Source organism: Pholis gunnellus, assembly GCF_910591455.1.
Source record: "Pholis gunnellus genome assembly, chromosome: 9".
Lineage (NCBI taxonomy): Eukaryota > Metazoa > Chordata > Actinopteri > Perciformes > Pholidae > Pholis > Pholis gunnellus.
Window position 1 is genome coordinate 9,490,738 of NC_136535.1, and position 23,446 is coordinate 9,514,183.

At 42.8% G+C, this 23,446-nt stretch overlaps 1 protein-coding gene across 6 annotated transcripts in view; it reads right to left on the reverse strand.

Annotated features, from left to right (window-relative positions):
• The window catches only part of frya (furry homolog a), a 46,524-nt gene continuing 23,078 nt past the window's right edge, over positions 1 to 23,446 (reverse strand). For 3 of the 6 annotated variants that reach the window (XM_079166189.1, XM_079166191.1, XM_079166193.1), the window contains exons 21-61: positions 23,009 to 23,268; positions 22,677 to 22,866; positions 22,297 to 22,421; positions 21,798 to 21,855; positions 21,591 to 21,682; positions 21,197 to 21,369; positions 20,574 to 20,734; positions 19,804 to 19,914; positions 19,126 to 19,280; positions 18,702 to 18,804; positions 18,444 to 18,615; positions 17,798 to 18,054; positions 17,559 to 17,705; positions 17,296 to 17,464; positions 16,942 to 17,032; positions 16,774 to 16,856; positions 16,122 to 16,272; positions 15,732 to 15,835; positions 14,581 to 14,766; positions 13,592 to 13,793; positions 13,051 to 13,172; positions 12,747 to 12,934; positions 12,195 to 12,289; positions 11,541 to 12,103; positions 11,255 to 11,352; positions 11,004 to 11,174; positions 10,742 to 10,882; positions 10,018 to 10,197; positions 9,146 to 9,310; positions 8,935 to 9,009; positions 8,673 to 8,843; positions 6,579 to 6,779; positions 5,502 to 5,633; positions 4,505 to 4,668; positions 4,213 to 4,420; positions 3,712 to 3,861; positions 3,527 to 3,625; positions 3,345 to 3,428; positions 1,819 to 1,929; positions 1,518 to 1,723; positions 1 to 1,425 (exon numbers count right to left, since the gene is read on the reverse strand). In XM_079166189.1, the coding sequence (XP_079022315.1) occupies positions 1,167 to 1,425; positions 1,518 to 1,723; positions 1,819 to 1,929; positions 3,345 to 3,428; positions 3,527 to 3,625; positions 3,712 to 3,861; positions 4,213 to 4,420; positions 4,505 to 4,668; positions 5,502 to 5,633; positions 6,579 to 6,779; positions 8,673 to 8,843; positions 8,935 to 9,009; positions 9,146 to 9,310; positions 10,018 to 10,197; positions 10,742 to 10,882; positions 11,004 to 11,174; positions 11,255 to 11,352; positions 11,541 to 12,103; positions 12,195 to 12,289; positions 12,747 to 12,934; positions 13,051 to 13,172; positions 13,592 to 13,793; positions 14,581 to 14,766; positions 15,732 to 15,835; positions 16,122 to 16,272; positions 16,774 to 16,856; positions 16,942 to 17,032; positions 17,296 to 17,464; positions 17,559 to 17,705; positions 17,798 to 18,054; positions 18,444 to 18,615; positions 18,702 to 18,804; positions 19,126 to 19,280; positions 19,804 to 19,914; positions 20,574 to 20,734; positions 21,197 to 21,369; positions 21,591 to 21,682; positions 21,798 to 21,855; positions 22,297 to 22,421; positions 22,677 to 22,866; positions 23,009 to 23,268 (6,573 nt within the window). In that variant the 3' untranslated portion in view covers positions 1 to 1,166. Of the gene's footprint in view, positions 1,426 to 1,517; positions 1,724 to 1,818; positions 1,930 to 3,344; positions 3,429 to 3,526; positions 3,626 to 3,711; positions 3,862 to 4,212; positions 4,421 to 4,504; positions 4,669 to 4,845; positions 5,634 to 6,578; positions 6,780 to 8,672; positions 8,844 to 8,934; positions 9,010 to 9,145; positions 9,311 to 10,017; positions 10,198 to 10,741; positions 10,883 to 11,003; positions 11,175 to 11,254; positions 11,353 to 11,540; positions 12,104 to 12,194; positions 12,290 to 12,746; positions 12,935 to 13,050; positions 13,173 to 13,591; positions 13,794 to 14,580; positions 14,767 to 15,731; positions 15,836 to 16,121; positions 16,273 to 16,773; positions 16,857 to 16,941; positions 17,033 to 17,295; positions 17,465 to 17,558; positions 17,706 to 17,797; positions 18,055 to 18,443; positions 18,616 to 18,701; positions 18,805 to 19,125; positions 19,281 to 19,803; positions 19,915 to 20,573; positions 20,735 to 21,196; positions 21,370 to 21,590; positions 21,683 to 21,797; positions 21,856 to 22,296; positions 22,422 to 22,676; positions 22,867 to 23,008; positions 23,269 to 23,446 lie in introns of those variants that run through there. The other 3 variants (XM_079166190.1, XM_079166192.1, XM_079166194.1) reach the window with 2 other exon arrangements.

The window sequence follows — 23,446 nt, forward strand, 5'->3', positions numbered from 1 at the left end:
GTACGTTTTATTTTACTGTTACATAAGTGTGCAGAACACCAAAGTACAGTACATTGCAAAGGCAGTAGTATTTACACGGCGAGAAGCTACACAAACAGTTCTTGTGGAATCTTTATAAATAGCTATCTCTTTCCCTCTACATGCAGCTCAAATTGTAAGTTCATAAAAATACAATCTTATGAGTCTGAGCAAAGCCCCCATTGCACTATGTACAATCATTCAGTTAAAATAGTATCTGTATTTGTTCATAAACATTACTATTACACTTACATAGAATTTGCAAGCTTGGCAGGTTTAACGATAAAACAAAATGTTTGGTTTCTATAAATCTAGTCTGATAAATGCATGTTTTTTCTATTGCAAATAATATTACATAATTTGCCTAATCGCTAAAAGCTGCACAGTTAAAAGGTACAGTAAAGATGTTTCATGTAACAGACAGCCCACCCAGCAGCATGTAGTGTAGGTTTGGGAGACGTTACAGTAGTTTTGCAGCATGTCGAAGTAGTTAAATGCAAACAATTTCTGTAAATCAGTATCCATAATTCCATCTGTGATGGTGTTCAGGTTTATGTCACACACTCGAGCACCCACACACACCACAAGCACACAGAAACACACACGCACACAAAAGACCCACTACCTTTACCAAGTAATGACGCCTCCCTTTTTCTGTACTAACAATGTTTATGTTTTCCAATGCTATGATATTCAAATACATTCTTTCAGGATACAGTAAAATTCTTCCACTTTAGTGTAGGATTGCACATTTTCCCTTGACAATTAAAACAACATAACTGAAAGAGAATCACTTAGCTTTGGTATGTCATTTGTTAAATGTGAAAGTTGTTGACCTCAGTAGCAAAGGGTCGCTTTGTGACAATTTCTATTATTAGTGCAATAAAAGCTTACGTTTCTCTGCAACAGCAAAGTCTCTCATCTTTCTAAAAAACAAACAACAGTATTGCTGCACATCTGATGACCTGACTTTATGACATTCTGATGTGCTCTGAGCAGGAAGGGGAAAGGGGGTTTGGTTTTTCCCAGGTGAGAGCAGAGCGCTTGTTAACCACTGAGACAATAGCAGCAGCCCCAAACAGGACCAGAGGCAAGGCATGGGACAGGTTGCTGTGCAGGAACGGGTGTCAGGCGCTGCCAGACCGTCATCAAAGAGTCGAGCCTGAAACTCTGGAGTCTGGGAGGAAAGCTGTGATGGCTCGGTAGCCTTGGGATCGTCGGATCATGTCCCGGATCTCTCCGTTAAGTTCCATCAACTTGACAGATATTTCTGTCAGGTCCTGTTTAGAGCCCACCACAGCAAAAGTTCCCGTCTGACCCAAGGTTTGATGTCTGAAGTAGATGTTGAGTAAAGTCTGGACCTCCTCCTCAGAGTGGCTGCCGAAGATGTCTTTAGGCCACATTGTTCTGCATTAAAAAAATACATGTTATTTGTTTCACTGGGGACATATTTTGACTATATACATTCCTCATATAGAGAAAAACAAGCCTTTTCTCACCTGCACTCACGAATGTAGCGGATGGCCGTCGGAAACTCGTTGTTCTTCAGACACTCGAGGATGGCCTGCACAGCAGCCTCGGATGAGCTGAAGGTGGGCTCAGAGCAGGAGCTCTCACACGCAGCCATCTCATCATTCGTCACAGAGGCGGCTGCTACTCTCAGGTTGCTCTTCAACTCGTTTAGCTCTCTGGACATATTTGTCAGCTATAAGTTAAAAGAGATTCATATCATTAATTCATCAGAAGGTGGGTGCCATGGTTTCCGGAAAGAGAGGACAAGCAAATGCATTGTGTACCTACCTCGGGAATAGAGCTTATTGCATGGACCTGTTCAATCAGTTTACAGTAGGACTGAAAAAGCAGCAACAGCTGAAAGTGGAGTTTGTAGAGTCTTTGACAGAGCTCCAGTTGCTGAAAGTAAGAGAAAAGTGGTTGTTAGCAAAAGGCCTTTTCATTGATCTAGGTTTCTCTTTCTCATGTATTAACTGATACTTTATCGGGTATGGTTCTGCATTTGGTTGATAATACACTCACATGGAGCTACTGGTGAACTACTAAGTCAGACCTGCAGCAGTTATATAGAACACTTTAAAAGTGCTGAACATAGGATTACAGTGAGCCAAAAGTTTGCTTTTAAAAACAGAAGACCATTTAAAATGACAAAGAGGAACAAGTCATTCCAACTTACAGCCAGAGATTCCATTTGCTACAAAGCAAGCGTGTTACAGGACAGAAAAGAGGTCGGAAAAAAACAGAGAATCAAAAGAAGGGCATGCAACTCCTCATTATTTCCATTTGAAAGAGGGTGAAACGTATTAGCACAGGTTTTATTGGCATGCAGAGAGGAAGAAAAGTGAGGATCGGTGTATGTGCAAATTAGAACTGAAAGGAGGGCTGGTAGTCGCCATGAATTAAAGGATCCCTGTGGAGTTTTTGACGTTTAGCAGCACTAGCAAGGTGCTTTTCTGAGTGGGTTCCTGTTCTGTTTATCGTGTGCACGCGGGTGATGTGATACAGAGTTCTTCTGATGGTGTCACATTATTCTACTGATCTACAGGTAATTTATCAAGATATGATGCAATGCGGCAACAAAGATCCAAAACACTTTGCAAATGTTGAATGAGGAAGGCTTTTTTTAACTGAATGTAATCATTATTTTTGTTTAGAAGAAAGCTCCACAGGGCACCTTTGATAAAAAAAAAAGCCAAATAAAAACAGCCAAGCAAATAAAAATTTTGCCTGTAAATTAGCACAAATGCACTCACTTTGGTGGGAATCTCTTAGCTATTAAATACAACGTTTTAGCAGCAAAACTTTCCATTTAGCTGTTTCCTTTCCTCCATTTTGAAGTGAGTGTAATTGTTTACTGCTAGATCAAATGCAACTTAAGAGGCCTTGCTCCCATGCCCAGCAGAGCTGAAAATGATCACAATGCACATCGGAATGAGATAATAATCAATGTGACGTGCGGCAACTCAACGTTGTCAAAAACTTAAAATTGACATAGTGTGAGAAAATTAGAGGTAACACTCACAGAGCTAAAGTATCACACAGTAATCGTAATGCAGAGAGTACAGTATGAGAGGTCAGTTGAAGTGAAATCTATTTTTCAGTAATTTTATTAATTCCATTCTTACAGAAGCAACACATTTTTTCATTAAAATCCTTCAGCCTTTTGTGTGTTTGCACACTGGCTGGATGCATTAAACCACAGAACCAAACCAGTTATTTTTCATTATCACTCATTTGATATGACAGCATGTCAGAGTTATAGCTCACATTCCTAAAAAGTTCAGGTTTTATTGTACCATAGAAAAAGGTTTTACCTTGTCCTTGTGCTCCGCTGGTTGACTTGTTATCACGCTGCCCTCAGCACTCCTGGGAAAGGTGGCCTTACAGTTGCTCAACCACTGTGAGTAACAGAGACAACAGAATCACAGCGTTAACAACTCAGTGACAACATGCAGGTGACATTGAGACTGGAGGTCACACTATTGAATGTCCTTACAGTGAGAGCTGCCTCTTTTCTGTTGTTGTAAGTATCAAGATACTCTTGAAGTTCCAACACGCTGAATTTCATTTTTTCCAGGAAACCATAAGACATAATCTGTGAAAATAGAGTTTTGTTGTTGAATTTGTTCAACTACCACGAATGTCATTCTGTTAAAAAAACAAACATCTCAGGTTACTCACTGTGTCTGCATCAATAAATAGTGTTGGGCACTCCGAGCATGATGTCAGCATGTGAGAAGACCTTAAAAGCTTTGATCCTAATCCTCTCATGCCATCGCCGAGGTAACTCACAGCGTCACAGGTCAAGGAACAGAATTTGGCCTGGATATTCTGCAAAGTACGAAAAACAGGCTGGCTGTGACACTGTCAAAGTCACTCTTAGATCATGTTAGGGACCTACATTCTGTCATTGTTTTTCTGAAAATCCCCATTGTCAGCTTTGGTCAGTGAAGTGAACAACATCTGGCTAATGAATCTGAAGATTTTCTAGCTGAAAGCATCTATAGACTGCCCCCGATTTGTAATTATTCAGATATTGTCTAAAAGGAAGGCTCTTTCTCTAAAGGTTAGTCAGCCACATAACTAATCCTGTTAGCCTTTCAGTTTAATTATTCACTTTAACCAGGCACACTGCTAACAGAATGCGGGGGCAATGCTGGTTACAAGGCCATGCTCTAATACCTGAAACAGTGAAGAAAACACATGAAAAGTGTAGACTGCACACGATCCATCTGAGTCAGACACAAGCTGGTTGATGTGACTTCGCCAAGCCTCCTCTGCATCGTCGCATACTGCAGGTTGGAAAGCTGCGAGGATGGCGGAGAAGAAGGGTGACGGCGGCGGTGAAGATCGGGACTCCAGCATGTCGTCTCTCTCCTCCTTGGCGAGACTGAGTGGACATAAAGCCATGTTATCAATGTCATTTTTACCCCTCGAACATCATCTACTATTGAGAAAAGTCGTGAGCAGGTACCTGGGCTGGCAGCTGTCAAGGTCAAGTTCTCCTTTGTAATTAACGTGAAACATGTCCATTATCAAACTGTCTCCACAGTGAAATTCAAGGGGTAGTTCACTGATGGAGAGAGAGATGTCGTCCTCGTGGACATTGGTGTCTTCATCTTCTAGTGACACCTCATGCTGAAAGAACACAGGGAGGACACACGCTTTCTCAGCAACTGGCAAAGTGAACTAGTCACGAACAAACACTGAGACAGCATGCAGTGAAGGTTATAATGAACTGAAATGTGTTCCCTATGTTAGACTTCATTATTGAACAGATAATTGCGTGGGTAAAATGGATACACTAACCTTGGCGTGGGACCCTATGGACACTCCTTGTGCTGTTCTCTTTTATTTGGTAATTGTAGTGTGCATAAATTAGGCCAATCAAATAGATTATAAAATAATTTCAGTCAGCCAGCATTGTGGCCCTGCACACTCATGTTTTGGGGGGCAGGCAATGTGTAAACCTTTCTTGACCTCCCACATGCCAAGAGTTTTTAGTTGTTGCTCAGAGCCACCCACACAGGAGCAATAGGTATACACATTGCCTTAAACAGACAGACACAGAAAGAAAGAGATTTTTTTTTTTCTATTGCTGGCTACGACCCCCTAACACTGCCACAATTAAAATAAGGCACAAACTAGCCCATAGCCCAAAGCATTATAGATTGCCTGCTTGCAGGTTTTAGTTCATTCTCCTTTAGCATGCAACCAATGAAATAAATATCAAGAAAAGGCCGGCTCATGCACTACTCTGAAGAGGGGAAATGTGAGAAAAGTCACAGCGCCACAAAATAATACTTTACAAAGACTGAACCCAAAGCACATAAAACATCCAAGACACTTCCCAAGAAAAGATGCAACAGAATAGCTCCCTATTTGGCAAAATTAGTGAAGAACTCTAGAATGGAGTTGCGATAGGCATTAGTAGTTCCCAGTATCTGAGATACTCTGAAGCCCTTATTCACCCGCTGCTTCGAGTCCTCTGGCAAACTAGGATTTTTGGTGTTCAGGGGAGTTGAATCAGCTGAGGTTGTATCGAAAAAGGCAGAAGGAGAGTCCCTGTTACTGATCTCAGCTGTTGGCGAGAGGCTGACCATCTGCAAAAGAGACAAAGTCAAATTTGTTGAAATCTTCTCTAAATAATTTTTTTTAATAAACAATTAAGTTTTTTAGAAACAGAAAAAAGCAGAGCTCAAAACACTGGATTAAAAACTGTAACGCTGCAAAGTCAACATTCCTGAATTAGCTGTAAGCACCGACAGTGGTAGACTGGCTAACTAATCAGGAACAAGAGAGCAGTGGGACGACAGCTGTTTGGACACATGGGCTTTCCATCTGCCACCACGGTTTCCACAAACTTGAGCTAATACTGCAAGAGGACCAGTAGTCGAGGGATAACAGAAAGATGATGCAAACGTTTAAATCTCTGCTAGCAGCCCCTGGAGACTGCAGTGTTCATTAAAGCCTACAATTTACGACGAACAAACAGCATGTGGACAATTTTGCTATTTTTTTTAGATTTAAAAATGTTATCCTGTGGTTGGAAAAGCTTAATGATTATTAATGTCGAAAGGCCTTATTCACTTGGGAGCATGAATGTGCTCAGCAAATTGAATTATGAGATATTATGTGTGCAATGTTGACAATAACCTGAGGGGGGCACAATAGGAGAGCTCGTGGATTGTCCAAGACACAAATAAGTTGCCAATATGGTTTGTCAGGGATTATGGTTGAAATCAATATCATGATACTGATAAAAAGGTTTCTGCAGGGTTCACCAAGTAAAATGTAAGACCTTTTTAGATGTTTTAAATACCACATAGAATGCAAATGAATGTTATGTTTTACTGTTGAACAGCTGTTGGTTAGCGAATTATGTCCATCCAAAATGAAATTTAATTTGCTTTAATATGTTTGTATTTTGGACTTTTCAAAACCTGCACATACCCTGTGATAAAGATATTTTTCCTGATGCTTTAACAGCTAGGTTTTCCCTCCATTATGACATCAACCTATTGGCATACAGATGGAAGTGAACTTACGAGCTGTGATTGGGAGAGTATCTGGCTGGCGATGAGGGAATCTTCCTCAGACGACTCGTCTGAGTCTTCATGGGTGATCTTGCTGAGGCTGGGCATGCTGCTGGACAGCTGACTCTCCTCCAGGGGCTGCAGGTCACTCCGGTCTAGACTGTCCATGGAGCGTCTACGCACACCCCAGTTGAAGTTGTCCATAGTCTCTCCCTGCAACAGAGAATGACGTTAAGTTACCAAGTAAGTTCCAAGAAGTGAAGCACAATCCAACACAAACACATGCACACACAAAAACATACCGTATACACACATTCACGCAACCATGCAGTGCAGGTTCAGGGAGGGGCTAGTCTCTGAGGGAGGTTTTTCCCCTCATAGCTCACAATGGAGGGAATACTGGAGCAGAGTATTCTCACACAGAGAGTTTCCTCAAACTACAACCAAATAGCCAAGATGATGGTGAAACTGGCAGAAAAATGTGGATGTAAAAACACTGATATATTGTCGGACTAAAATATTTACAGGTCTTTAGCCCCTGAGTTTGTCTGTTTGTTGTTTAAAATGCGGAGTGACTTTTCAGCTGGACTCAGCCAACTTCCACATTCCGCCAAAGCTCCACATCAATAGATTCGACAAGGGAGAGTTCCTGTGGCGATTAGCTTAATGCCTACCACTGATAGGAAGCAAAGGCTTTGACTTTGGTCTACCAGCTTCTTTTTCTTTTAAAATAAACCATTTGTGAACAAAAACAAAGTTTGTATGTGGTGAAAAAACCTGTCAGGCCATTGGACTTGTTGTGGTGTCATTAACTTAAAAACTGACAGCGTAGCACTTTTGGCGACCACAGCATTTGTTTAGGTTTTCAGTCCGTCTGAAATTCAAGCAGGCACTGGGAGAACAGCTGACACTGTCTTCCAGTGTGCAAAGTGTGCAGCTTTACATACACAGAGATGTGTTATTCCCACAGCATCACTTTGCTGAAAATGCCAAGATGTTACTGTGGTTTTTAAGCTTGACTAAGAAGTACTAAAATGAAACAAAGAGATATTCATAATTGAACAATGCAACATGAGTGATGTTAAATTGAATCAGTTAGAGCAACGTTATTGCGGTAAACAATGTGAACAACAATGTGTATATCACCAGCATTTGGGCTTCAGTGTAAATTGACAGAACTGACTTGAGAGAGTCTAATGTTCTTCTCCTCAAGGTAAACCAACAGAAAAGTTAACTGCGTGAACGTATTAAATAAATAAGTGTACACATGGTAAGGTGTATAACTTACTGTTGGTATTTCAAAAATAAGGATTTCAGTGTGATGTGTATGAGAATAGTTTGTACTGTGTCTGTAGATGGCGATCCCATCTGCAATTACATTTACAGTTCTATGTACAAATGAGTGCACATACTATATTTAGAAAAATCGAGTGAGATCTGCAACTTGAATGAAGGGGGGAAAATGTTACTCTAATATAGGTCAGCTGTGTGTAAAATATAAAAAAAAACGTTTTCTCTCTATAACCAGGAAAAAAGACTGTTTAATAAAACTGAGGTTACATGAGCTAAAAAAATCAGTAATCCTGGTTAAAGATGTTGTGACTTTAAGACTACTAGTCCTATGTGATGTCTATGTCTATATGCTAAAGCTACTGTGTTTCTAATACTTACGAATTGTGTGGATATATCTCTCTTACACTACATGAACATTGCAGAATCGGTTTTGTAAATTACAAGGCATGCACACACATTTGTTTCCCTTTGCCATCAGTGTGGCAGTTCACTAACTGATCTGCACAAGCAAACGCTCTTTTAAAGAAAATGTAACATGACTAAACTTACCTGTAGCTCCTAGATAGCACAGACAGAAAAAACAGAAAAAAGAAACCCCATTACTCAGAGCAGGCAACCTGACCCAGAACAGTATACGAGTGCTCTTTGGAATAAAATACTCTGGCACCTTTGTGCTGATGTCAGTCATGTTTCCTTTTTGTTGCTTTTGCTTCACAAGTCTGACAATGTTTGTTTTCAATCAAATGTGCGAGGGGGTGAGAAGGAGAATAAATTGTTTTCTTGTTTCAAAACTTTTGAGGTCCAGAAACTCACCTCTCCGTCTTCAAGCTCCACATCAAGGAAGTCAAAGTCTCTAAAGACTCTGAACTGTTGCTCTGAAGTCGTGTCGTCCGTGTTGTCTGGCTCCCGGGTCCCATCATCGGAGGACACCAGGCTGGGCTGGTGCTCCATGAGGTCCAGCTCCCCACAACTGGAGAAGATCACCTACAAGAGCAACAAAGAGTCAAAGCAAATTAAAAAGGGCTTACGGCAAGTATTACAATTCAGAGCACTGCTAAAATAAAGTGTATCTTACCGAAGGATTTTTTGTGAGCCCCACTTCTTGTCCACACAGAGACAATACATTCACCAGTTTTTCACGTGTTCTTTTCTGCAGAGAAAGAGATATTTTTCACAAAAGATGCAAATAAAATGAATTAAATAGGCACCAAATAGAACCATTATCAAATCATCCCCCATCATATTTATGAGCATTATTCTAAGAAGGACAGGGCAGAAGTGCTCACCTGGGAAGACTGAGGCCTCTTCCAGCTGACTGGCACCAGGACGTTGTTGGAAGTGGATCCAGAGGAGGTGGAGGAGGTGCTGCGGGTCACTGCTGTGGTCCTGCTCTTCACGTCTAGGCCTGGAGAACGCTGCAGGTCATCAAAACGCCGACCAATCACCGGCGTCTAACAGCGTGGACGCAAACAAAGACAGACACGTGCAGTAAGAAACCTCGATGAGTCAGGGAAAGTTAGAAGAGGAGAAAGTCACTCTCTGCTTAGTCAATCAATGACTCAGGCTCCATAGTTAGCTCCTGTTTTCATCTGAGATGATCAATATTTCACGTTTCATGACTGGCATTTATCTTTTATCAATGTTCACAATTTATACTCAACTCGTTATTACGAATGCGTGAAGCATTTGAGGAAAAACAAACCTTTGCTCGGCTTTATCCCTCTGCTTTAACCCACTAGATTCACACACTGTTAGCTATCTACTAAAAGTCACTGATTCACATACAAAGGACGGCAGCAAAGAGCTGACATCATTTCCTGCCATTCATGAACTGCCCAAATAGCTCCCTGTTTAGTTCCCACACATACACCACTCTGTCTGTATCTTTGACATCACTTTCCAGCTCCTGCTTGGCTAATTGTGTTGAACTTTGGAGCTTTCAAGTTAATCTCGAGGGGTTTGGTCAAAAAGAAATATCAGCATTACGGAAGGGGAAGAATTGTTTCCTTTCCAAAAAGCTTTACACACAACCTCAGCAAGCACCGCACCCTGGAAAATACAGGAAAGCATACGGGGGAAATCAGACAAGCATTAAGCTCTCCCCAAGCTACAGGGACTTTCAAACCAAGAACACGGTAAAAGAGAAAGCGTCTCTAACCTCAGATATGTCAAAGTGGAAATCCAGCGTTTTCCCAGGCAAAGCTTTGGAGGAGCGGTCCCATACGCGGCTGATGTCCTCATAGGAGAGGACACTTTGTGTGGATGACGGCTGCACCAAACTGGCTGATCGAGAAACCACCAGCTTCAGGATATTCAGTGCTTCCTTCCAATGGACAGTCTGTCGTTGACACAGACATACACATCATTAATTCACCCGTACACGCAGACAAAAAACCAACACAACCACATGTTTCGAAAGAAACAACCGCAAATGTCTTTCTGTGTGTTTTAATGTGGTTCTATTTTTGGAGACAAGTGTTCTGGCTGATGAAGGAAAGTGGACTCAGTGTGAGAATAAGCAGAGGCCGAGCCTGTGGCAGAAGGGCAGACTGTTTATAGTTTGGGTGTGTCTACAAATTGACTGCACTGACACAAGACAGCTTTTTTTCCCTCCTTTTTTTCCCCCATGAACACTTACAAAAGGAACAGGGAACACAAGACTCTTACTCAGAGCACGATGCCTAAAGGTTTCCAATGATCACATCTGACGCAGGCGATCTCAATGTTTTCCCTTTACGAGCACATATATCTCAAAGAGCAAAAGTGTTACCACAAAACTTACTACAAAATATATACAGCCTTTGACTGAAAATCAATGTGAGGCACACTTTCACCACATATTTAAACTCATTTTCTGCAGTAGGACACATGGTCAAACTCACCTGAACAAATTTCTCAATTGTTTTGAGCACCTCCATGTTGAACGGTTTGGCTTGAATTCCACCCAGGTCCATGTGACTCAGGAGGCTGTAGATGATTTGTAAAAGAGTCTGCTGCATACTGGGGAGACCCTTCTCCAACAGCTGTTACAACAGAACGAAATGCCATGAATTAATGTAGCACCCTTTGTAAAGCTGTAGTATATCATTAATATTACAAGCCTTTTACTGCAAATATATGATCAGCTGAAGTAGCTGCACAAACCTCTGCCATGTAAGTGACCAGGTTGAGGGTGATATCCGAGAAAGCCTCGTGAAGATACCGACACACCACGTTCACCCAGGAGAAGCAGTCTCGTGTGTAGGAGTGCGTTTTATACAGAGTCATGACATGAGCAAGGTTGGAGAGCTTAGTGTTCTTCTCCTCGAGGCATACCTACGCACAAAAAGAGCATTAGCTTAAAAACACATTATCTTTAAGGGAAAATTAAGAAAGACATGTTGATGGAGCCAAACCTGGGCTATCTTCTCGGCAACGTCTTGACAGAACTGCGTGGGCCCGTCAAAGTTCTGCACGAGATGTGGGAGCAGGCAGAGAACATTCAGGGGAAACCCTAATGGATGAAGCAGACAAATTCATTCAATATTTCAAATACAAATATACACATATGGTTTTTGTGCTGCACCACATTATTACAATACTGCCACAAAACAGCAGTTTACAGACACCTAAAATCTAAGAATATCAACAATCATATAATCTGTGCTAACAATCCCATATCTACTGTTTCCTACAGTGTACCTATAGCTTGTGACGTGTCCACCACAGGCACCCGTGACACCGGTGTGAGTTGGCAGAAGAGCTGGAGCGTGAGGTCAGTGGTGGACGCGGAGGTGAAGCCCTTCAGCAGCAGCTGCTGGAGCCCAGTGAAGCTGCTCCATTGAAGCTGGCTCTGCAGTTTCTCCAGCTTCTCCCTGTTCTCCTGTTTGTCTAGCGACATGTGGCCCAGCAGCTTATTCAGCAGTCTCAAAGACATCTGATACTCAAACTCAAAGTCCGACTCCATCAGTGACACTGCCACCCAGAAGATGGTGGCCAGCAGGTTGCTGGGGTGGTTGATGTTGGTTGGGTCGTTGATGTTGTCTTTCGATGAGGAAGAGCTGCGGGTCTGTTCACAGGCTTGGATGCGGTCCAGCGTCGCGCTGCGAGGTGGATCAGACCACCTGTCCGCCTCTCCAAACTTCTTGGGGACAGAGGAGCTCCTCTGATGTCGGCTCCTCTCTTCTCTTCTAAGATTGAGCTGCCCTGTGCTCTTCCTGTTGGACAGCAGCTTGAGACTGGTGAGGAAATCTGGAGACGAGGCTCTGGAATTAAACAAACAACAAATTCAAGTTACTGTATGTTTTAACAACAAAAAATACTTTCAAAATAAATATATGTACAGGAGACACACACCTCGTCAAGATGGCCATGAGATCGTTGTTCTTGAGACATTCAGCCAAGTTATCCACCACAGATTCCAGTGTAAGTAATACCTCCATCACATAGCCCTGCAAGAGAGAAGAAGACAACTGCAGTTCTGTGGAGGATTTTCTTGTATCATTTAATTATAACAGAGCACCTAACTGGTGACGAAAATAGATTAAAAGGCAACAGCTAGATTTAAATCATATTTGATGGACAGGTAGTTCAAGGATATGCTGATTAGACTTTAATGATGATCTAGGATTTCTGCCATTAGATGATTACTAGATTTGTTCATGTGCTCATAAGAGGGTCAAACATCTGGGGCATCAAACTCATTTGCTAAGCAGCATTGAATTTATGTGCTACTTCCCTAAAAAAACACTCATACAAATGATACAGTAAATGAGTATATACGGTTATTGAGGCAATTCCTCAGTTTCTGCAAAGAAGGAATTCCTACATGGATGATCCCTAAACACCTGAACCTATTGATGTCTAATGCTCTCATATCCACATTCCCATATCACACAGAGCACTAACCTGCACCTCGTCTCCGTGCTCTCCCACGACTTCCACCAGCCGTGAGAGCAGGTCGGAGACAGCGTGGGCGGAAATGGGCTGCCGGAGGGCCCGGAACACCTGGAAGGAACGGCCAGCGTAGTGACGCGATGAACTACACAAGGCCGTCTGCAGCGCCACGTCACTGAGCTGCTGCTCCAGGTGGAAGTCTAACGAGGACACAGATGAGAGCGTGCTCATGAAAATGAGAACGATTGAGTGGTAAAGTGAGGTTCTGTAGTTTACTTCATTAGTAGTTACTGTGAAGGATTTACTGAAGGGTTACCTGACTTGGACTCTTTGAACACAGAAACCACATGTCGCAGAAAGTTTGTCAGCTGCCCAGTGCTTTTTGAAATGTAGTTCTTTGCCGAAATGTCCTCATGGCACCACAGTGGTCCATATGCTCTACAAAACAACAGTTTCATAGTTACTAACAACACACAGTACATTGTCTATGTGTCTATGTGGAGGTCCACTATTGAAGAAAGTGGGACAATTAGCTGACTGGTCTGAATATTCTATTCTAAACAAATCCAATTCTAAACATTTCAAGAGAGTTTGCAAGATGACACTCCTAACTGATATTTCCAAAGTGTACAATTAATCATGGTAAATGGCACTCATTAAATTGAAATATGTAATCTAAAGTACTTATAAAATAATCTATTGCACTATGCAGGCAGCACCACTAGGTGGTAATCTACATCAAGAAATATGAGAAAGCATATCAGCGCATCAGAAGGTCGTCTCTGCTGTGTAACATGCCTTTCCTGTGCACTTGCTGGAAATGATTTCAATGGGGGAACAGCGTATTAAATCAGCACCTGGTGGTTAAAAACTCGATGAGCTTGTTAGTCTTCTCGTCCATTTTATTGGAAGCCACCAGCTCCTCCACCTCATGTGAGATCTCCGGCAGGTTGTTGCTGCTGCCTCCCAGACTCAAACTGGATGATGTAGAAGAAGAACTCAGACCAGAGTCTGGCACAGGAGACGCTTGACACTCCCGTAGGAAGTCAAAACATCCTCCTGAACACAACAGAGGAACAGGATTGTGATCAGAAACAGGTTACAGCGGTTCAGTTGGATGTTTGATTTTTTTTCCCTAACTGCAACTTGGAGGAGAGAACGTTTTGGGAGCAGCATGTCCTGTGTTTTGACATGTCTGGAATTTAAATCCAATTAGCCTTGTCTACTGATAAGATGCCTTTAATGTGGTAAACTGTCAAGTTTAACTCCTAAATTGCTGCACACTTAATCTCCTCATACACATATAATAAACATGGGAGTGTAGATGTTACAAAGACCGAGAGGAAAATGGGATGTTTTCTTTGGATCTCAATGGCTGTGTGGAAGAACATTATCCTTTACCATGAAAGTTGTATTCAAACTGTCCAATGGACAAATAATACTCTTCACATTTGCAAAACAAATAATTGATAGGGGGAGGTGGGGGGAGCCAAACCAGCCTATCCAAGCCCGAGCAGATGGCCCCAATTTGGGCAAGAGGACAAAAATAGCAGAATGGAATGCTTTAATCAAGACCGTTGATGTCCTTTGTGCTCAATATTGCTTTTGGCACAGTGTCCAAATATTTTCTCCCCCGATAAGAAACCTATCCATCCTCTGTAAGGATAGATGTGTTGGTAGCATTCCCCTCCTGTTGTTGAAGTTTTTTATTAGCCAGAGAAAGGAGCAATGTGTCAAGCCAATGCAGCTCTGTCAACTGGACCCAGGTCGACTCCAAGCCTTTCAGTATGAATGTGTTTTAGTTGAGAAAACTCTGTTGAGTATTACCAAAAGCTCATATTTTTACCTGAAGGTAAATATTCCGGCTGGAGACTTGGTTTGCAGGTGAGGGTCTTAGTGCCGTTGATCTCGCGTGTCTGCAGTAAAACTGAGGCGATGGCCTGGAAGTTGTTGTTACAGGACAACGTGATGAGCAGGTGGAGGAGGAGACGTTTGCTGTGCTCAAAAACCTCCGTACGGTAGTGATCCATACCTGAGGAAAGGAACGGACCAGTCAGTTTTTTTCAGTGATCTTTAAGATAAAGCAGCATTGTAGTCAAGAAGGCCACCTAAACCAAGACCAAATCATGACCAAGACCAGAGTGTATAGAGACCGAGACAAGACCAAGACTTTGAGGGGTTGACACCTAGTCAAGACCAAGACCAAGGCAGGGCAAAACTGAGTCAAGACCAGACCAGTGCGAGTCTCCCACTGCATGACTTATGACAAAATGTGGAACATGCAAACCTTAAGCACTCCTCATGATGACCTGAAATATCCACATTCCCATAAAAAACAACCACAGAAAACAAATGAAGACATTTATTCATATATATGTGTGAATGTTCAGTATACGTTTACCATGAGGAATTTCTTGATAGAGAAGAATGTTCCTTTGTTTTCTATCAGCAAAGAAATCTAATGAGCTGAAATCAACTTAACCATCTTTATTCAACACGTTCTATGTTTCACCATCCACCGAACACATTAGACTTTTCTTGTTTCGTAGTTATTGGTGGCACTTGAAGCAGGACGTTTTACATCCGTTCACAGTAATGATAATAAATAAATCAGACAATGCAAAGGCAATTTAGTGATTATTGGTCTTGACTGATCCTGTAATAAAAGTCCTCTTTGAGACCGAGACAAGGCAGAGGAAAGATGTACAGACAGGACCTTCAAAAAGTGGTCTTGAGACCAAGATCGATCTTGAGTAATACAACACTGAGACACGGTGTTGGTTGTTATGGCAACGACTAGAGTTTCTTTTGACTCGGCTGAGACCAACAGTCACGTGACAAAAGGCCACAGTGAGTAAAATGCTACAGGAGCAAAAATGCTAGCAGTTCAGAGGGTTAAACATTATCTGCCATGAGATTTTTTTGTTGTATTACATCAAATATCATGAAATGACATGGATGGTTTTACGGGAATGACTGATAATAATGTAAACTCACCCAAAAACAAGGCATGTAGCAGCAAAGGCAAGTGCATGGCCCAGTCCTCTCTCACACTGTGGTCCACCACCATCTCTGTCATGAAGATGACCGCTATATTGCACCTAAAGCAAACAAAAACATCAACTGCTAAGCCTCTCAATCAAATGAAACACAACCACACACCAAACATATCTAATCTCCAAAAACATGACCTTGAATTGCACAGTATCAGAGGGAAAAAGCTGAGTGGTGCTGCCTTTATCTGCGGGCATTCAAAGATAAACTGTGACAGTTTATTTAAGGGCCAAGATCAGTCTGATCTCAAAGTAAACAGCCCTAGTTAGTTATTATTTTAAAGAGATTTTGACTCAGAATCACATTTTGCCGTAATGAATGCAGCAGTCTAACCTGTGCAGTGGTCCTCTGGGAGTGATGGTCTCTGGCAAGAAATCCACCAGTGGAGCCCAACATCCTCCATTCAGAGGCATGGGCAGAGGATGGGGCTGATTGGTCTCAATGACAACCATCAGCCAATCAGCATAGGGGGGCAGAGGTTCACCTAAATGATTACAGAAAATTATAATGCTGGCATTTATCCAACACACACACACACACACATATGACAAATTGCAATCAGAGTTTGTGGAACTCCATAGCTGGACATGGCATGTGGGCAAATGACAGATTGGAGGGTCATTTAAATAATGTACAACTATGTAAAATCATGAGAACTTCCATTTTTAAGCTGAGTTGTCAAAGGGTGCTTTTCATTCTTATTCACATTAGTCTGCAGGACCAAGTCAGATCAAGAGAGTATCATAAAGACGTTTTTGGGTCACTGGCAGCAGTGCAGAGGCCCTGGGCTTCACTACTTTTATTTCAGTGCCAGTTCTCACAGAAGCCTTTTAGGAACCCCGGGACACTCTGCACTGCTCATGCATTATCAATGACACCATGCCGGCCACCATCTTACCCTCCAAACCAGCCTGTGTATTCCACACTCACCAGACTATGACAACTACAGTTTTTCAAAGGGTGTCTGGTACAGAAATACACTCACTCTTATCTTCGTCGTAAGATCCTCCTGAGCTGTTGCTGTAGCGTGATTCCAGGCGGTTGTGGGCTCTCATTAAGTGGCTCAGCCTGAGGTCAGAAAAACAATGATCATGATGGGCATTGGTAGGAGTATAATTCATCTAATGATGTGCTTTAATATGTTGCTCCCTACCTCTCCTCATACTCCTTTACAGTCTTGGTATCATCTGTGTCAGGAAAGCTCTCTTGGCCTGCAACAACAGTATTGCTACTTGATGTGGTGCCTAGAAAAAAAAAAAAGAGCAAAATACTTATATTTTACAGTATGTTTAAGGAAAGTCAACTGAGCATAATCTTTAACACCAACACCGCTTCACATTCCCCACTGGGATCTGTCCAGAGCAAACACAATTGTCTGTGGTTGGCCACAAAATGGTTCCACTGGAACATTTCGGATTTCCTAGTTGGTTGATCCTTCCTCATTAAAAAGAAAAATACAAATTTCAACTGGTGTTCCCTCTGTTCAGTGTTTCAGATGAAGACGTACCTGAAGCTGCTGTGGAGGCCTTGCTTGTAGCAGTGAAGCGATAGAAAGGAGGGCTGTCACAGTGCTGCACCACCGGGTTGACTGGATCTGTTTGTTGTAACTCAAATATCAACTCCTCCATGGTTTGCATGGTGTTGTTCCGGCACAGATAGATCACCACCTTCTTGATCTGAACAAATAAATCACAGAACATACGTGAGAAACTAAAAAAGAAGTAGCTACATGATGTTTTCCAGTTGGCCTTAATGATACATATATCTTACATATGGCAGGAGGGTGGTATCACTGCTGACGCCGCATAAGCTGATGAGAAACTGCAGGGCGGTCCTCAGATTGTTGCGCCACTTCTCATTGCAGACTAAAGCATTCCAGAAGTTTTCCATCTCTGGTCCAGGTAGGTCATCTCCATACTGACCACAGGGGTTAAAAAAAGACGACATGTTAGCTGCACTGACTGATTACCCATGACCCATTTCATCACATTTCCCCAACACGACTTTACCTTGGCGGTCATGAACATGAGGTTATTGAGAACCATGGATGTGGCCTGTAAGGAGCCCCAGCCAGTGCCCTTCAGTTGGTGGGATGAACCTGTGCTGGTCGTCTGGATAGAAGCGTTATAATCCGAGGTGCATGGTGTGAAGACCGGGAGCAGCAGGCCGCTGTCCACCAGCTCAATGTTACTGAGCCAGGGCAGGAGGTAGGTCAGCATGATCTGCCTCCCATTAGGATGAGTGGTGGGAAACCTCTGGCTAACCTCTGGAACAAGCAGGGAAAAGGCAATGTTAACATCAGAATAACATCAGCGGGGACTTCTGTGTTTATATTCTACATGGAAATCAAACACGCTGTATACTCAGCTTCACCATAATCGTCAGTTTAATCCTGGACTGCGTATGAATTCAACTTAAGCCTGGGGTTCCCTTACTCGATTTAAGCTCTCAGTGTTTCTGTGGTCAGTGGGAGTGTCCATACAGTATTTGTGTGGGTGGTGGGAGAGGAAGTCTACTCTGGAAGATGAGCGTGCAGCATTTAGTGGGAAACCATAAGAAGATGTCAAGCCTGTGAGAGTATTACAGCAGGCGGAAATACCACGGCTAACCCTATTGTGTCCACATACGCAGCACAGATACGATATAAACAGCTACCTGAGAAAAGAGGAAGTGTGAGTTCAGGGTACATGCTGGCCAGCTGGCTGGAGAGCTGAGGCAGGGAGACACTGTACAGAGGTGGCAGTGGACCGTGGGTGCCGTAGAGGATGCTGTTTGGCTTCTGCTCTGTAATCTTCTTAGAGTACACAAACAACTTTGCTTCAAGAATCTGTTCAAAGAAAGAGGAGAAGTGTGTCATTTATCCATTAAACCCTACACAGAAGCACAAGAAGCAGCTGTGTTTGTGTATCTCACCTGCATTAGCTGCATTGAAATCTCATAGATTTCTCTGTTGGTGTCTGATGCCTTGAAGAGGACCAGATTCAGCAGTGTTACTATATCACTTGGATAGTTTCTGCTAGTTAGGACACAGAGAGAAAGAAATAACTTAAAGGTTCAGTATTAATATCTTAAGTGTCCCACATAATGTTTGGGATCATTTTTTTGAGTTAAAGCACAAAAGGAAGTTCAACTTCAGATAAGTAATGAACCATGTAAGAGGATCAGCTGAGGTGATCCTTTAAAGAGCTAGTTTGCTGTTGGTTTCCCCACTTGGACTAGAAAACTGGATGATCACACCTGATGGAACATAACTGCCCTTGATGAAAACCGTGTTTGTGCACAGGCAGCTGACCTTAACTAGCTGAACAGAGAGCAGAGAGAATGTGAGATTTCCTACCTGCTGCCACAGACTGTAGCGATGGCTTTGAAGCAGCCTGAGGCGAGCTGGTAGGAGCCTGTGTAGCAGCGATCCACTGCCCAGTTGAATAGGTTGACCTGGTCGGCATTGAGCTCCAGGAGCAGGATGACGACTTCACAGCCAAGCTGGTGGACCTGAGCCAGGAGCAGATACCAACACAGACTGTCTTTTCTCATATTCTTTACGCATCACCTCTATTCCTGATTTTACATGACACAAATATCTGAGGCTGTGTGTATTTCTCAAAGATCCAAGAGAGTGAAATCATTCCAATGGCTTTACTTCTGTCATAAAGCAAATATGATAAATTACATTTTCTTGGCTACCTGCCCCGTGCCTGCTACACATCAAGCCATGTAACGATAGGATGAGGGCTCAAAGTCAATTTTGACAAGGAAGAATGTGTTCAATAAACATGCAGGTGATTTATCTGGTATCACAGTAAACTGGAAAAAAGAGAACATCAGACAAACTTATTTTGACACAAAAACTATCTTCACTTCTTGCCAGCAATCCTGCAAGATAATGGCGAGCACTTGGCAATGTCTAGTGTTGGGCTTTTAGTCAAAGCAGGCCTCAGTAAGCGATCAGAAGGGGAGCTTTCTGGGTCAGCGCTTTGTTTAAATGCACCGCGGTGGTAAAGCATTGGCCACATACCCGCTGATCCTGACAGGCGAGTATATTATCCAGCCACTTGTAGAGGTATCCGTCTGGAGAGAGGCCAACGTTATCAAACACAGGCCCGCAGCACAGCACAGCAGACATGGCCTGGAAGAACAAACAGTCAACAGATGCAACACTGCACACGGCTCAGAATGGCCGCAAGAGGTACGTGTTGAGCTCCCTGAAGCCTTTTTGTGTGACTTTACACTGCAGCGCTCATGTTTACCAATCAACAAAGTCTGTTGTTGCTTTAAACCTAAAGATAGAAGTGGGCTGGGAAAATCTAGGCTGATTTATGCTCACGGTCACACTTCAGTTCAGGAGAGAGTGTTCTGTGCTTGCGTTTGTATTTGTCTTGTGGGGAGAGAAGAGTCCATACCAAACAACATAATTACATTTAAAGCAGAGAAAGAATGGGAGGATTTTTCTGCAGTGATGCAGGGGCCGTTTCACAAAAGTGATTTGCTAGCACACAGATTGGTGGATTTCTTTGGTCTCAGAAAGGTGGCAGCATCTCGTTTCAAAGATTGTCGGTCAGCAAAATAGGTTCGATCGTTATATACACAAAACCTATTTCACTGTATCATTCTACAATAGACAGAGGACATTTGTGGACTTATTCTGCACTTGTTCTCAAACGTACGCTTTGTAATAGAATAAAAACAGACCGAGTCACATGTTTCTATTTCTTCTCTGCATTAGGGGGTAATATTATTTTATGTAATAGTTTGTGGAAGGCAATAGATTGTATTATGTATGTTTACCTTTAGGGCACAATATTGATATCTTGTGATCTGGTGATTCCTATCACTGTAGCGGTCCAGAGGGGTGAACATGATGCTGAAAGGACCGGCCCACTGACTGAAGAGGAGGAAGAGGTGATGCCGCAGGCTCTGCTGTGGAAACAGGAAGCGCCTGTGGTGCACTGGGGAGAGAGACAAGAAACTCTGTTATAGGTCTGCTCATTGAGAGAGTAAGGAGTCAGCAATAAAAACAAATTCAAGCATCTTAAACAACTACTAAAAGTGCATTTCACGATATAACAAGGTGCTGATGTCCCTTGACAGATCATTAGCTGTTCAGTGGGGACCTGTGAAGGCTTGGCAACCCATGAGTCATCATCTATCCTTGGCTGCTCTGTCCTTAAGCTGCACTATTTTTGGATCTACTCCCCTTGGGCTACCTCCACATCAAGATCAATATCAGGAGTCTTGAGCTCCATGTGATGTGCCGAACCGGGAGCCTATTATAGAATTCACAATCCACTAATTGATAAAAAGGACAGATGGATTGTATCAGGCATCCAAATAAAAACAACATATTCAGCAATCAATCCGACCCGCAGAGCATTGACAAGAAAGGCCGTTCAGGCTGAATCTTTTAGTACCTGGTACACATTGGATGAGGTTGGCCACCATTGCGCTGAAGTGAGCTCGGATGTCTTTGAGGATCTCTGCATCTTTGTCATTCTCAGCTTCCAGGAGCATCCGGGTTAGATCCACATACTCCAGGAAGAGAGCGCCCAGGGCGAGGGTGTCACGTTCCAGAGCTCCGTTTGTACTGTCGGAAAAACAGGGAGACGCCCAGTGAAAATAAATTCCAAACCAAACAGAAATATTTCAACTTCTTTTTCAACATGTATTAATGCTCAGGAGTCACGTAACACCAAGGTTCTATCTTGATGATCTTGTTTTGTTATCTTACTTATGCTCCGCCTGTGTGTACAGTGAGTAGGACGGTGTACAGTGGGGCTGTAATGTGTCAACAAATGCCACACTAACCTGTCACTGATGACACCTGCATCAGCCAGCAGCTCAAAGATCCGCAGCAGCTGCAGTCTCAGCAGGTCTCGCCGTTCACGCCGCTTCTTGTTCTGCAAACAATTATTAAGAAGTATCCTTCATGACTTAAGTCCTGGTGATATCATTATTACTCTTTATTTAGTTTTGGTTGTGTTGTGTACCGTGCTGAAAATACAATCAACCAACCTCAGGCCTTCTTTCTAACGCTTCTTTCATTAGGGGATGTAGCTCTTCCACAAGTTCCCTGTGTGCAGGCAGTCAAAATATACACAAGTCATCTTAAGGTAAAATGCATTATCAAACAACCATCGTAAATACATTTTGTTAAATGGACAAACTGCACTTCAGTAAGACTGTTGTTATTTTCTAAGGAAAAGAGATTTGAGGAAAAAAAAAAAGAAGATTTGAGGAAACAGATGCAGCTGTAAATTGCAACAAGGCATCACTCAACTATAATTCTGTTTATTTTGTCTTTAAATCCACACAAGTACAGGTCAACTTACACTTTTACTACAGAGACAATAATGGATTAGACCTCAACTTTAATTTAACTGGTCCTGTCCCATTAAAAGAGACAACAACAATACTTCAATAAGCCGCTATAATATTTTGATGCTGTGCTGCTTTCCATCTTTAAAACCAATGTGTCAATCAATTATAGTAAAAATGATGCCTTCTGATATACCTGAATACAAGGGAATTGGTGCGACCAAAGCCCAGAACCAGTGACTCTGTCAACTCGATGCTCTCTGCTCTCATCAGTGGAACCAACTGCTTCAGGAGCCAAGCCACAGATGGGCTCCCGATAACCTGAAACATCAAACATCGACGGTTCAGTCACACACATAAATGTCCCACGCTGCTTGAACACCACTAATTACACAGGGCTGCATTAACGTGTTTCTGTGAAGTTAAGAATATACCGGCGTCCTGTTCCATTCATGTGAGGTAGCTGCTGTGTAATTCGATGCTTAGAGCTTGAATATCAACAAGCTCCGTATGAACACCTGATCCTGGAGAGACAAAGCACTCTGGGACTTAATAAGAGGACAGCTAGGCAGCTACCTTGTTATCGTAGCTGACACCGCTGTCGGGCGTGGCGGCCGTGATCTCCGGTGTCGATGCTCTCAGATGGCCGGGGCTCATGATACTGGGCTTGGCTACCCCGAAGCAAAGGATCAGGTAGTTTCTCCACAGGGTGACGTAATTGTCCCCGCTGCCAGACGTGTTGGTCTTCTTTGCATACACTGGGTTACTGGTGAATCATACAAAAAGAAAATCATTGTTTTTATCTGAGCTGTGTATAACAGAGGATCTTGAGGAGGAGTTTATCGTATGCAACGGGGAAGTGGTATCAAGTGGATATTCTTAAAACAAGAATGTTCAAGGACACTTACTTTGGGTCTACCAGGGGCATGAGCATCTGCATTCGAGTGAAGGCGTAGGGCCAGGCGTAGCTGAGCGCTGTGGAGCAGTGCTTGGGTAGGTTGTCCTGCCGGAGGAGGCTGTATACACACAGCACCCAGGGGTCCTTCACGGACTGGGCAAAGATCCACACGTGTGAAGGGCTCCGAATGTCATAATGGCTGTTTACGAGCAGTGCGTTCCACTCCACGAGCCACTGAAGGTCCACGTGGTGGCCAGCTGGCAGCGGGACCTGCAAACAAGCAAGTGGCGCGGTAGGGTCAAAGGTGATGGCTGAACAACTCGTCCTAATAGCAACATGTCTTTTCCGTCTCTCTCTTCATCCTGATGCTTAAGAATGATGATTTAAATGTAAATAATGCAGTTATTAAAAGAAATTGATCAAATTCCATTTGATCAGATAATCAAAT